The sequence below is a fragment of the Botryllus schlosseri genome, chromosome 14, assembly GCF_051294905.1.
Source record: "Botryllus schlosseri isolate E-star chromosome 14, Bs_hap1, whole genome shotgun sequence".
NCBI classification, from domain to species: Eukaryota; Metazoa; Chordata; class Ascidiacea; order Stolidobranchia; family Styelidae; genus Botryllus; species Botryllus schlosseri.
Window position 1 is genome coordinate 779168 of NC_137249.1, and position 13800 is coordinate 792967.

The window sequence follows — 13800 nt, forward strand, 5'->3', positions numbered from 1 at the left end:
TCTTGACTTCATATCTTTACTGCATCATTAATACCAAATTCGTGCGATCGAAGTGTTGGCTACTGCTGTATAACTTGTCAATGGGGTAATATAGGTAGCAAGTATAGGAGCCCGGTTTACACTTTGCTCAATATCAATGTACCAATACTCAGATGCCGAATACATTGCCCGGTCTGGCCTAGACCGCTAAGGCGTAAGCTTATATTCCCTGGTAAGTCTTCGTCGAAATTGTTGGCAAAGCGATGGAAGATATATATTGATTTTATGGGAGTATCCTTTGATTGCCTCGGTTGATACATTTAGCGACGTCTAAAACGCCAATATGTACTTCAGCATTATGGCATTATGTGGCCCGAGTCGTCGCTACTTATCGCGTACATTAATATAGGCTGTCACTTCATTGAAAGACAGGTTTGGAATTAGCAATATGACGTCACGTGACGTCATGAGGTTCACGTTCGCGTTCACACAGAACCTTTTAAAAAGGTTCGCGTTCACACGAACCTGAACCTTTCAGAGGTTCACACCATCCCTAGTTTATATACACCTTAACCATTGGCGCAGGCTCGAATTGTATCATATCAATGTGTATAAATGGGTAAAGGGTAATGTATTGCATCTTATCAATTCGTTTCTCTATTCCCCATTTTGGTTGGTAACTATAAACTGAGGCTACGTATATGTGAGCGATACAGCGCCTTCTTGGGTGTATATTTAACTCTATATTCGTTCATCGGTTCAAAATCAATGACCACTCAATCTGTACTTCAGAAAGCTAGCAAAATGTAATGACGTAATCATGCCTCATACTACGAAAAGGCAACTTGATTGGAATTTTGACTTGACTTGACTTGACTCGACTTGACTCGAGTCACCTCCAAAAATCGAGTGACTTGACTTGACTCGAGTTATCTTCAAAAACCGATTGACTTGACTTGACTCGAGTCAAAATGTGCAATGACTCAAAATGACTCGTGACTCGAAGGTAGTGACTTGATCCCAACACTGCTGTGCACTAGTCAGCAACTAAAACAGGGGCATGGACAACGTTTTGCTATTCACGGCCGCATTTCAGCACATATACTCGTAATGAACTAACTGGAACCCTAATACCCACGTTAAGCTGTCCATGTCCATTGCCAGTGAACTCCTGACAAAATCGTGAGTAGCCATGTCGCAGGGATTGTAGTCGCGCCATGTGCGAGAAACTTTTCATATTCATGAGCGAATTCCATCATTAATATCAGTATAGTTTCTCATATTACAATCAGATATTTATCCTTTCTAAGCCCATATGGTCAGATTCGCCGGTAGAGTGTTAGGGAAGTAGGGAAGTTATTAATGTTGTGCTGCATCTCTGGCCGGGCCAATTGTTATTAGTACCCTTTGTTATTTCTTGACCTCCCATCCAGATTGTCGGTATAGTGGAAAGATATTGGATTCGCCCAAACGTACAGGGGTGCACCGTTTTCCTCTGCTGTTCGCATCTCTACTGTGGGGCTCAGATTATAAACGACACTATATTAAAATCGCAAATCAACACAATGAACCGCGCTTTAGCGCGAAGAAAATTTCTAGAATAACTCAAACCTCTCATTAAAGGGAGTCAATTCGTAAATTCAATCTGCATATTGACGGCCGCCAGTGCCAACACATCCTAATTGAATTAGGTGTTGACGGGCGCATGATTTTTCTTTTACTGCCACAGATGGGCCACTCCTAGACTAAAGAATAGATGGAGCTTGCTTTGAACAACAGCACTATTTCAAAATGCTTTACGAAGCGTTCTTCCGAAATTTCAAATCAGGTCGCGGGCCGCGTGTTGGTGACCCCTGCTCCACCGTAACCGAGCATTACCCGCGCAAGCAAGACTTTTCCAGAGAAATCAATGTCGGACAAATCTTGCCATGACATCAAACCAATTTGTGCACCACAAAGGTCGGTATATTTTCATGATCCCTCTATTGCAGTAACGACTTTTCTGTTTGACTCGCTTATTGACTCTACCTTGTCTACGTACAAACGAAGCACAGGTTATCGTGCGAAGAGGGCGAAGAAATTTTGTTGTTGCAAGAAATTTAACAATCGCTTTGGGTGGTCGCGACACAAATTTATACCCTTGGGACTCATGTTTTGAGTCGCGAGACAGTTTATTAATTCCTGTCAGAGATATAACCTATGATTCATGAGATTACGTACAAAATTCATATATAAAGCTGTCGGAAAATTTTAGACCAAAGCTTAATTACATATTAGTTTACAGCAATATTTTACACATATACAATACATTCTCCCAATAACCACAACTCTAGTAGCTAGAATCGATTCCATGAAGCGAAACAGGCTTCATTCCGTTCTCTCCAAGAGATATTTGCTTTCCTGCGGTTTCTCCGCTTTATTTGCAGCTTTGCTGATGAACCATTTATAGCACTGCGATCCGATTATTCTGAAACATTTCAATCGCAATCAATTAGCATGACCGCTAGTTTCGAGAAGGGCACGAAATCATCTACAGTATGTGCCATAATTTCACGCGTTTTCTAGGAAACATAACAGGTTTTATCAAGTAGCCAGGAAAACTTGAAAAAGGTTTTGTGAACAGCGTTACGTGAACCCATCTCGGCAGGGATTCTGAAACATTGACCACTTCAAGTTTTGTCGGCGGTTGCGCGTGCCCCAGTTTAGGAAGCCCTGCATTATGGCTACCAGGGCTGTGGAGTCGGTAAATTTGACCACCGTGCAGATACGCCCAATCCCATGTGTCGTGATCACTGCAGACTTATTGGACAGCTATGCTCTCATATTAATTCCAATTCTAATTCATGTTCCCCTGAAAATGCTACAGGAGAACTGAATCGTGCGAAACAGCCAGTCTTGCTGTTCAGACATTTGCCATTCTCGTTATCATGGAAATGAACTGAACATGATTTTGTTGCATTTCTTTCGAGTTCTGAATTAATTTAATTTCCAATTCAATAATTCAAATTTTAATCTAATTTTGAAAAACTGTAATAATCATTCTAATTCTAATGTAATTTGGAAAAGCTGACAATTTTCCAATTGTCCAACCCTCAATCATTACACAACCAATGGCACCCAAAACACAAAACGTCAACAACCTGTCGTTTTTTCTGCATTCTTCAATAGTGTCCGGGACGTGTATGGCCTTAGTTTCCGGTAAAAACAGTAAACTCAGAATTCCGGACGTCACAGATAGACCGGCGATAACCCAATATGGCACGGCTCCGTCTGGATCTGTCCAGAATAGGAAAATATTGGAAAAATCGCAAACAATTCAATTCAATTTATTGCTAAAAATGTCATCCTTTCAATACGCCACAAGACTGCGATACAATGAAAGATAGGAAGGTGTCGAAACGACTTGGAGTAGTCTTCGAAATAAAAAGCTCATAATCAATTCCGTCATACTTTTGTACATAATAAACGGCGCCGTAATCGAGCCGATTCTGCCGATCCCAGAGCAGTAGCTGAATAAGGTTCCTCGTTGCAAGGTTGGCGCGATCTCGAAAGTGATTATGTAACAACAGTAAAACGTGGCTGACATGCTGCCCTTTCCGAACACTGACAATATCGTCTTTGCCGTCCAGTTATCTGCAAAGAAATGCGATACTATAGTGACATCTCGTGGCAAGAAGTTCAACATATCAACATGCAAATTGGTGGGGCTAATGGCCATGACGGACTTCATCATCATTGGTTTATTAGCAATTTTATCATTTCAATACACCACAAAATGCGATACAATGAAAAGATAGGAAGGTGTCGATTGTCGAAGCGACTTGGTGTAGTCCATGGAATCAGACACCCACCTTGACCTAGGCCAGTGGTTCCCAACCGGGGGGGAATTCCCCCCTTGGGGGTAAATTTGAAATTTTTAGAGGGGAATCTGGCTTAATTTGTTACGGGTTATCTGGCTTTGTATCTGTAGATACACTGGGTTTAAGGTTTTTAGATTTTTATGGTATAGAACTGTTAGGAAGAAATTAGTTCTTTACAATTGTATATTTGTTTGGCGGATTCAAAGCTAGGTGTATGTTTAAATGCCTTCCGTAGATATTACACCTCCTGATAAAGTGAGGCTCACGAGACGATTTCGTTGGGTCCGCGACAGCCTCTCGACCAAATTGCTACTAAGCAGGAAAACGTCAAGGCGAATTCAGCATAAGGCTGCTAGTGAAATTGTTTAACTTTTTAAGCCAACATATGAGCTAACGTGTAAAACATATCAAATTCATCGATTCAATTCAAGTCTTTAGCAAGCGGACTTGGTGATTTACTACCGGCTACCCGACCGGTCCAAAACAGGTCAAATTTGATAGAACTTTACCAGAGTTTAGTGCGGTCCGCATTCGCCATAGTTCGAACATATCTGAATATGTTTGAATGTGTTTTGCCATTAATTTCTCAATCAACAAATGGCTGCGCGTTAAAAAGCACATTTTTTTAGTCACAGGCAACTTTTTCGTAGGGGGGGAATTTTAGCTCAAATATCGGCCAAGGGGGGCACGAGACGAAAAAGGTTGGGAACCACTGGCTTAGGCGATGTAAAGAGGAGGCATGCACACTGAATGAAAAATAAAGAAGATAGTGTAGAAAAAAGCAAGCGACAAAAATAGGGTGGCATGTCATGGAAGACACGATCGATAGGTCAGTCGTGGTCCGGTAATGTTGAGGATGGACTAGTAATCATCATATGTATGAGTTGGTTGAGTGTCTTTACTTCCAGGGAACCGCCGAGACTTGCTCAGGGAGAGAGAAAGAGAGAGTCTTTATTTTCATCCAACCGAAATACATAACACACGGCAGTGATAGTGGTACAGAAAATATGCATGCACAGTATTCGGTATTAGATAGGAATGATCGATAAGACCGTGAAGGTCATCTAGTCTGATCACACCAGCATCAAACAGGTACACTTGACTCTATAGTGTTCCGTGTAACATTTGATTCGGTCACGCTTTTAACTAAGAAGGCCTAATACCAGGTATTTCAGTTCATGATATACTAAATCTTCAATCCAAGATGAAACCTGACCAAACAGCTTAATCGTGAACACATTAAACATTGAACTCCCAGAGAATATAAATTGTTACTTGACGAGAAAACAAACAGAGACACACACAACAAACCTTCGTGCAAGAACGGTAAAATGCCGGATGAAATACCAGCGATCAGCATAAAGTAACACATCGTAACCGGCCTGCCGAGCGTCTTCAAAGAATACCAGCAAAGAGGAATCGCTGGAACTTCTGACAATCCGACAAGTACCATGTTGACGTATATGTCTTTGTTGAAGCTAACGGAAAATATAGATATGGCGCTGTACGCAAGCGAGCTGGAGAACCTGTGATAAAAATTCCACTTGTGGCTTTTGAGTAGGCCTGCGTATCTTTAATTTACATTTCAATAATATGTTCATAATTTGAATATATTAAAACCCCGGCTTTTCGAGTCCTCCCTCATTAGGGGCAGTCGCCAGAAAATGACAAATTTCCAACACTTGCGCTGAACTACTTTGAATGCATCCATGATCCAGTTATGTCGACATAGAAAAAATACGACAAAAACAGAAAACGAAGAAACCAATAATTGGATGATAAAATTATAATTGGATGCATGTAATGTCGTTAAACGCAAACTTTGGTTAACCAGATAATTCAATTAATTCAACTAATTCTGGTAATCTAATTCTAATGTAATTCAAGAAAGGCTTATTTGCTATAATTCCAATTCTACTCTGATTTGTAATATATTTATATGCTTTCATGATAATTCTAATCAATTTCTGGATTTCCTGAAAATGCAACAGAACTGTATAGTGCGAAACGAGCCAGGCATGCTGTGCAGACATTTGCCGTTCTCGTGCTTGTGATAAAGAACTCTGATTTGATACGAAGTTGTTTCAATTTTCGCTAAATAGGTAATTTTAATGCTAACCTAATTAGGAAATAACTTATTAGTTCCAATTTCAATCCTAATATAATTTCTGGTTGTACATGTACAGTTGTACACGTACAGCTATGGTTAAACGCCCTGGCGGAAATATTCTTCAACCACTATAGCCAACCTATTGAATTCCCGACGCAATACTCACCAAGCATACGCCAAAACTATACACCTCATGCCTATTCCTGAACAGAATAACGTTTTGAAGCCAACAAGACAGCTACTATTCGTAGACTCTTTAGCTTCTTGTAGCGTAAGTGAGCCCATCTAGAAAGAAGATTATGAGAATTGAAGTCACGGACATATAAGCATTGTAATGAATAATAAAGAGCATTAATCACCGATTCCTTGTTGAAACTTCTGTATCCATTTGCTTTGGAAATCTTTTGCAGTAATTTTACTGCGTCCGTCTGACGTCCGCGTTGAACGAGCCATTTGACAGATTCGGGGAAGAGGCTGCAGTACATGGCGTGTTATTATAAGAGATGGGCAAAACCGAGTAACATGAATGATTCAATTCTGAATCGAGGCGTCGAATCGAGGTTTCGAGTATCAACCAGTATGAACTTATATCACTACGCTATCTCGCCACTATACTGATCAAGTAAAACGTATGATACGAACCAAAATCCTGGAATCAATAGAACCAACGAAGCTCCGGACAGCGATCTTAGAAACCATCTCCATTCCCTGATAAAATATGCGAATACCGCGCACAGGCAAATGGAGACGCCGTACATCAACGACAACGAAGTGCCGATTGCATTCCGTAGAGATGGTGACATCATTTCCGTGGCTGAAAGAAAAGAATTGATACCACATGTGCAGAATCTAACCGGATTCAAAGCAATTGTAGTAGCGATTATGGAAATACAACATTTATATAGCATACTGACTTTGAGAAAAAAACATTTTTAAGCCATCTGGTATCTACCTACAAGTTAAAGCGACCACGAAGGGCGCCTTAATATCATCGTTCGGTCGATCAGCCTTTAGTGCCAATGATAATTACTTTGGTCCTTCATGTTTCTAATATGCAAGCCGTGCTTCAAACTCTAGCACTCACTTCATAGCGATGTCAAAGACCTACTGTCGTTTGGTTGGTTCCGTTATCAAACCCAGTCCGCAAAGCCGAGAAACTGTTCACACTGACGTGTGGGCCTATACAATTCACCGATGAGATCATTAGGATGCAATCACTGCCCATATCCACAAACCTAACACAAACGCGTTTCCGTATGATACAATTCGGAATAATGCTGTGGCGAAGTTGAATACAACATAGGCGGCAGGATTCCACGACAGCGAGATGCAGAAAACCCCGGTGACGAAGCAGGTTGAACTCACCAGAAACGAGACGCGCCTGCCGAATCTGAATGAAAACATTCGACTGAGGCTGAAACAGTGTACAGTGTACAATTCAGAAATACATTTTAAGGAGAGGGTTGACAAGCTATGACCGCCTAAAACGATGTAGGCTATTCAAAGCCGACTATAGACTATGGATCGCTTATTATCCAACCCTCTGGTCAACCAATGGCAACAAATTACCACAGTTAACCAGATTACTCAATATTCCCAGTCAATTTCTCAGTACTGCACTCTCAGAATTAAGACGAAACTGACGACTGAAAGAAACTGTTCACATCCGCATCAATAGGCGCAAGTTTGAATCATAGTAGCCTACAGTGTGTGTACAGTGTACAATAATGTACACTGAATATTGAGTAATCTGGTTAACTGTGGTAATTTGTTGCCATTGGTTGACCAGAGGGTTGGATAATAAGCGATCCCTAGTCTATAGTCGGATTTGAATAGTAGGGCTCTTCAAAAATGACTTTTTTTCTCAAATCGTACTGGCTACTTGATAAAATTGTTAGGTTACCTAATTTAAGCCTACACACAAAATTTGGTTCAATTCCAGCCAGTAACCGCTTTGCTACAGAAGAAGAAAGTTTCTATTTATTACATAAAAATAAATGATAAAAAATTTGAAAATTTTCTGTTCACCCCATGAAAGTGTTAGAAGGCTGTCTATAGGAACGATGCTCACCAAATTTGGTTCAATTCCAACCAGTGGAAGCGGAGTTATTGCCGTCGAAAAATTTGGATTTGAATAAAATAGTATTTACGGTGAGAATAACTATAATAAAAAAACAAAGAATCGGTCACCGTAAATACTATTTTATTCAAATTCAAATTTTTCGACGGCAATAACTGCGCTTCCATTGGTTGGAATTGACCCAGATTTAGTGAGCATCGTTTCTATAGACAGCCTAACACTGTTATGGGGTGAACAGAAAATTTTCAAATTATTCATTATTTATTTTTATATAATAAATAGAAACTTACTTCTCCTGTAGCAAAGCGGTTACTGCCTGGAATTGAACCAAATTTTGAGTGTAGGCTTAAATTAGGTAACCTAACAATTTTATCAAGTAGCCAGTACGATTTGAGAAAAAAAGTCATTTTTGAAGAGCCCTAGTGTACAGTTGATAAAAAGCGGACGACAATGTCCCACCTGTCAGCAAGACCAGACAGCAAACTACCGCAAAGTAATCCAATTTGATCCGCGGCGACGGAGAGAGCGACCAGCCAGTCTTTATCACACACCATAGAAAACTACAACGCAAAGCAATCAAGTTCGCTACACTTCAGTCACTATTTAAAATGTTCTACTTCTGCAGCAGCCGTAGTATGATGCGGGCTCAAGTAATAATACATTCCCTTCCGACAGTTCGTTGTTGATAGTTGATATTTTTCATGTGTCGAATACGTTCTATTCGTGAACATATCGCATTGGCTTATTGATGTAATATTTGTCGCCTCATCTGTCTCTGCCGGGATGAAAAATCGAAGGGTTTCAGCAGCAGCTTCCGTGGTATCCTGTAAATACCATGACTATTAAGGCTAATTCACACATGCACGGTTCCCGGCCACGATTTTTGCCGTACGGTTTTCCATCGTACGGTCGTACGGCCGACTTGCCGTGGAAATGTTCACACATGCACGATTCGTTCACGGCGGCTGTCGCCACGGCTATCGCACGGTTGATTTCTTCGCTTTTTTGCTGCCGTACGGAAAGTTGGATCAAACCAACTTTCCGTGGCTATCGTTGCTGCCGTGAGCTCAGTCGAAAGTGTGGTCCTATGGATTTAGCAGCTTGTCGAGATGAATGTATTGAATAATTATCGAAGGAGAGTGCTTCTATGTTGTGTTCAGGGTGTATATTGGTTGTACGAAGAAAATGTGATATGAGAAGGTGAGTTTACCGGTAGGATGTGTAGATACGTACCAGACGGCATGCCGGTATGATGGTACTGCCATGCAGTAATCTGCACTCTGCAGTAGTAATCAGTCGTTTTGTTATGTATGCTCGCCAGTTGTGGTTATTCTATATTACTATGCGATGATTGTTTTGCGTCTGGCAACGATATTGCGATCAGGCTGACTCAGTTGCACGTGTTTCTACAGCAGTCTGTTTTCTGCATACCTGATAAATCACTGCTGGTGATCACAGGGCTGTCTGCTATTCACTTATTCTAGTTCAATGTGTGCGTCTGATTGAAGGACTGCTACAAGTCATTTCATAACCTTGTTATCCTTGTATATACGAAGTTGATGTTAATATTTGCATTTGACATTTTAACCTAGAATTCCATGTCCTGTGTTGTGATTATCATGTAGCAAATGAGTACCTATAGTTAGTTGATAGAAGCTGGTAATTCATTCCTGCAACACTATTTCATTTTATCAACTAAATGAGTTCAGATTCATATTATATTATATTTATGCATGCATTTTTACTACATAATGGTGTCTTTTCAATCTTACTACATCTGTTTACAGAAATTGTACTCTATAATCCTTTCCACTAGTAAAAAATCAGGCAGTTGTTGATGCCAGCCTACATCAACATCAATTGCTGATGTACTGCAAACATCTGGTATGTCCATTTCCATTCATTTCTAATATTCATTTTAGTATTGCTGCTGTAATTTCATTCATTGGGGCAAGTGAAAACTCCATGGTCGACTTCGAGGAGCAATTTTTGGGAAAGGGGGAAACATATTCATTTACTCCTAGTTCAAATGCTGCATTTGCACAAGATAGGACGTCATACTAGCAGAAAATGTTTCTCGCATCCAATGCAGAGAATAGGTCGTGATAAAGTATAAATTTTTAGCTTCTTTGTTGACCATACTCATCTGTGTATCACTGTTGCCAACCTGCAGATATTGAAAAAGTTCACTACTCTGATAGTTTGATTACTGCAGCAGAATAAGTTGAAGCAATGATTGGTTAAAGTGACAGCATCGGATATTGTGAATTGTGGTGAATCTTTGCATGAAGTGAAATTCCTTATGGCATATTAAATTTCAAAGGCATTGTTGCTGTAAAATAAGCTTTCAAATGTTTTAATATTGGGATCTAGAAACCACTGCCAGAGACAAATGATGTGAAACCAGCTGATGTGTAAACTAGCACTGCTACGTCATCTCTTGCATCCACCAACAACGCGTCATTGAACTCTACAATTGGCAGACAATTAGGATACCAGGGAAGAGCGAAGATACTATGATGACAGACATTTGATGCAGGTAGGTGAAGCTGTGATGTATGACTTGTCACGCTATGCATGTAACATATAAAATATAAATTATATCTTATTCAGGGTGGGATGATGAAGTTTCTACAGAAGAGCACTGACCAGTTTCCTGCACCCTGGACTAATATGATCAATGATCATTTTGCGAACTTTATGGCGGCACAGTTGTGAGTCAACGGAGGCTGTGTGTGCCGCTGCAATAATGAAGGACATTATGCAAACTTTTCCAAGTTTATGATCACAAGAACCAGTTGAAAACTAGCACTGTTATTTCATGCATACTGTTTTGTCTATTATGATTATTACTGCATTGATTTAATTGGTACCATTGTATTGCATATTATTCTTGTTTCTTTCTTCAAATGTATGCATTCTCTATTTGCAAATGTTGCTTTCAAGTGTAATCATTTCATTTTATTGTTCATGATTTCTTTGCATAACATGATTGAAAATTCAATTCTGTATTGTAAGGCACACTTGATTTCTTGGAATGATCAGGAATATGTGAATATTTATCCAGGGTGGTCAGAATATTCAGCGTTGCTACTCATACAAAAGTATTGCTGTAAAGTTTTACTCGCCTTCAAGTAGAATAAGCAATTTCAGAGAGATGTGGAAACTACTTCCAAGTGTAGGAAATGAAGAAATGAAAGGTGATCAAGTAGTTTTAAATAGTAGATTTGGTTGATGGCTCGAATAGTTTCAGCAGAGGTGGTCACTTTTAAATTGCAGGGTTCATCTTTGGGACTATCGCAAACTCACCTGTGACACTACAAATAGGTGCAAATATTCCAAAGTGCAAAAAGTAGGTTAGCTATGTTGTTGCGTGGAAGTGATATAAAACACAACCTAGACAAAACTTATTAGTACTACTTACTAACCACCTGGGCTTTATATAGGCCTTTCATATTTCAATATGTTGAAAAGAGGCATAGCAAACTGGAATGGAATCAAGGTGTACCGCTTGCAACCGTGGTTGATCGACCGCGGCAGTGTGAATATACGTCCGGTTGGTCGTCGCACGGCTACCGTACAGTGATCGCGAATCGTGAATGTGTGAATTGAGTCTTGCGATACGTGCGTTACGCGCGAATTTACCGTGCGAACCGGGTATGTGTGAATTCGCCTTTATTCAGCATCGATTTTCCACCACGATAACAGTTCATTCCTCCACAAGCCTCTCATCAAGGTGTCATCCCTCATCGACTTGCATTGATATCTGTTCCTTGATTAGACTATGTAGCAATATGCATTTGTCGCGCTTTTCAAGTCGGTTATAAATTAACATGAACGTGAACACATTCATCAGCAAAGATAACTGCAGATTCGCAATGCCGCATTCTCGACGCCATGTATAGAACGCTGACTCGGCAGTACCTGGTTGAAATCAAGCCAGGGCGAGGATATTTAAATTAGATTCGAACCGACTACGATTCCATTTCTGCAACTCCCGATATACATTACTGTACCTTAATTTCGTTGATAGTTACCTTAGCAAGATCCTTTTCCACGTCTTCCGAAAGCAGACATCGGTGGCTTGGAACTAGATTTGTGAACCGAAAATGCAGAGACGTCAAGCCATCAGGCAACGTTGTCAACACCAGAACTAGAAATAAACGCTTCTGGTAATAACCCCAACGTCCGACTTGGTCAAGCGCCTTGTTTGAATCCATCTACGTCGGAGCTCAACGCCAATTAACGAAATGGTTGTTTCAGCACGTTTAGGACTAAGCACATAAGTCCAATGATGATAAAATTGGAATTCAGCCTGGTGCATATCGATCTGTAATTTGAGAAGCGGAATTTGATCGGGAAGAGTAGTATCCGTATCCTATTACTCAGTATCTTCCCCGAACATTTCCTACGCTCGGAAACGTACACGGTGACTATCACCGTATAAAACAGCGGTTCCTGAACTGTGTTACGTGTAAAAGAGCTCCGCGGATTTCATTGTCAGCCTTCAAGATTACCGCAGCACGACCACGTCGACCAGACATCTCGATATCTCGCTTTCCGTCACATGCCACCTGGCATCATTTTGTCGCTTGCCCTTTTATATTATCTTCTTTTACTTTCATTCAGTGTGTGTGCATGAGCATTGAGCAAAGAGGATGTTTCCTCAATACATCTCCCAGGCCAGGTGGGTGTCTGATTTCAAAGACTACTCTAATTTGTTTCGACACCTTCCTATCTTTTCATTGCATCACAGTCTTGTGGTAATATTAATAAACTGATTCTGATTGTGTTTTGTTTTCAATTCGCAGAAACGTCAAGTCAAGTTATGCGGAAAGCTGGATTCACTAGAATATTTGTCATTTGGCTTTGGATCTTTTAAGCAGTTGTGGAACGATTTATCAATAGGGGTCTCAACTTTTCCGTGGCCTCTTACATGGCCATATATTTTTCTGTGACTGGCCATGAAAAACCGTTTTCTCATGGCCGGCCACAACGGATTTAATGGCCGGCCACCATCTTGTGTCCAGTTCGTTATTTTCTCACATCTAGTTTGATCGAAAATCGATCTTTTCGTTCATTTTGACTACTCGAGTAGATATTCTTTGTTTGCACTATGTACTTTGCGACTAGATTTGTAGACTGCTTCCATTAATAGGCCTATGCCTCACGTTATTGCCAGTTATACCCGTTTACCACTGATGTTATCGAGTATAGTTCTGGGCCGAATTTTAAATTACAACGGTTCTACACATATCTATCTTCATTCTGCGTTCGCTGTAGAAACGACTTTGAGATTGACGGATCGTAATTTTGACACAACGATGCCTCGTACTGCGCAATGACTCGACACATTCTATATGACTTATTCAAATATCATGATACCGATAATTGAAAAATAGGGCCAGTGTTTAAATGAACATGTTCAGAGATAGAAAGATAAGTACATTAAAATGTGAGGCCTTCGATACCACCCAAAAGTTTCAAAAAAGCGAGTTGAACTGGGTTCGAACATGGAGCACTAGGGTTACCAAACGTCCTCTTTTTAGAGGATTTGTCCTCTATGTTCACTCTTTTGAAAGTGTCCTAGGAGGACGCCTGAATGTCATATTTTGGGGGAATTTGTCCTTTTTTTAGACTTCTCGTTGAATACAGGCGGAAATTGGACCGAGATCTAGGAAATCTGCGGCCAAGCAACGCTCCGACGTGATGTCCGGGACTTGAGCGTGAATAGTGACCCTTTTTTAGTCAACTGACCACAAAGTCCGGAA

General features: G+C 40.4%; 1 protein-coding gene and 1 long non-coding RNA gene across 2 annotated transcripts; one reads left to right on the forward strand and one right to left on the reverse strand.

The window, feature by feature from the left end:
- Nucleotides 1-1778: 1778 nt before the first annotated feature.
- LOC145456098 (solute carrier family 22 member 21-like) lies at nucleotides 1779-12543 on the reverse strand. The gene is made up of 11 exons (XM_080334139.1): nucleotides 12067-12543; nucleotides 8647-8853; nucleotides 8489-8589; nucleotides 7185-7339; nucleotides 6592-6763; nucleotides 6309-6423; nucleotides 6116-6234; nucleotides 5151-5365; nucleotides 3430-3612; nucleotides 3120-3255; nucleotides 1779-2446 (listed from the first exon to the last, which is right to left on the reverse strand). Exons 1-11 carry the CDS (start codon nucleotides 12247-12249, stop codon nucleotides 2347-2349), a joined length of 1686 nt encoding a protein of 561 aa, XP_080190265.1. The 5' UTR covers nucleotides 12250-12543; the 3' UTR covers nucleotides 1779-2346.
- LOC145456099 (uncharacterized) lies at nucleotides 9759-11033 on the forward strand. The gene is made up of 3 exons (XR_013920497.1): nucleotides 9759-9913; nucleotides 10403-10568; nucleotides 10643-11033. It is a non-coding gene; the product is annotated as an uncharacterized LOC145456099 (long non-coding RNA).
- Nucleotides 12544-13800: the final 1257 nt, after the last annotated feature.

Coding starts and splice junctions, on each gene's coding strand:
- LOC145456098 (XM_080334139.1), bottom strand. CDS start 12,249: ATGGATTCAAACAAGGCGCTTGACCAAGTCGGACGTTGGGGTTATTAC. Junction 8,854..12,066: donor TGGAAAAGGATCTTGCTAAG/GTAACTATCAAC, acceptor TGGTATTTACAG/GATACCACGGAAGCTGCTGC. Junction 3,613..5,150: donor TTTACCGTTCTTGCACGAAG/GTTTGTTGTGTG, acceptor ATTTCTTTGCAG/ATAACTGGACGGCAAAGACG.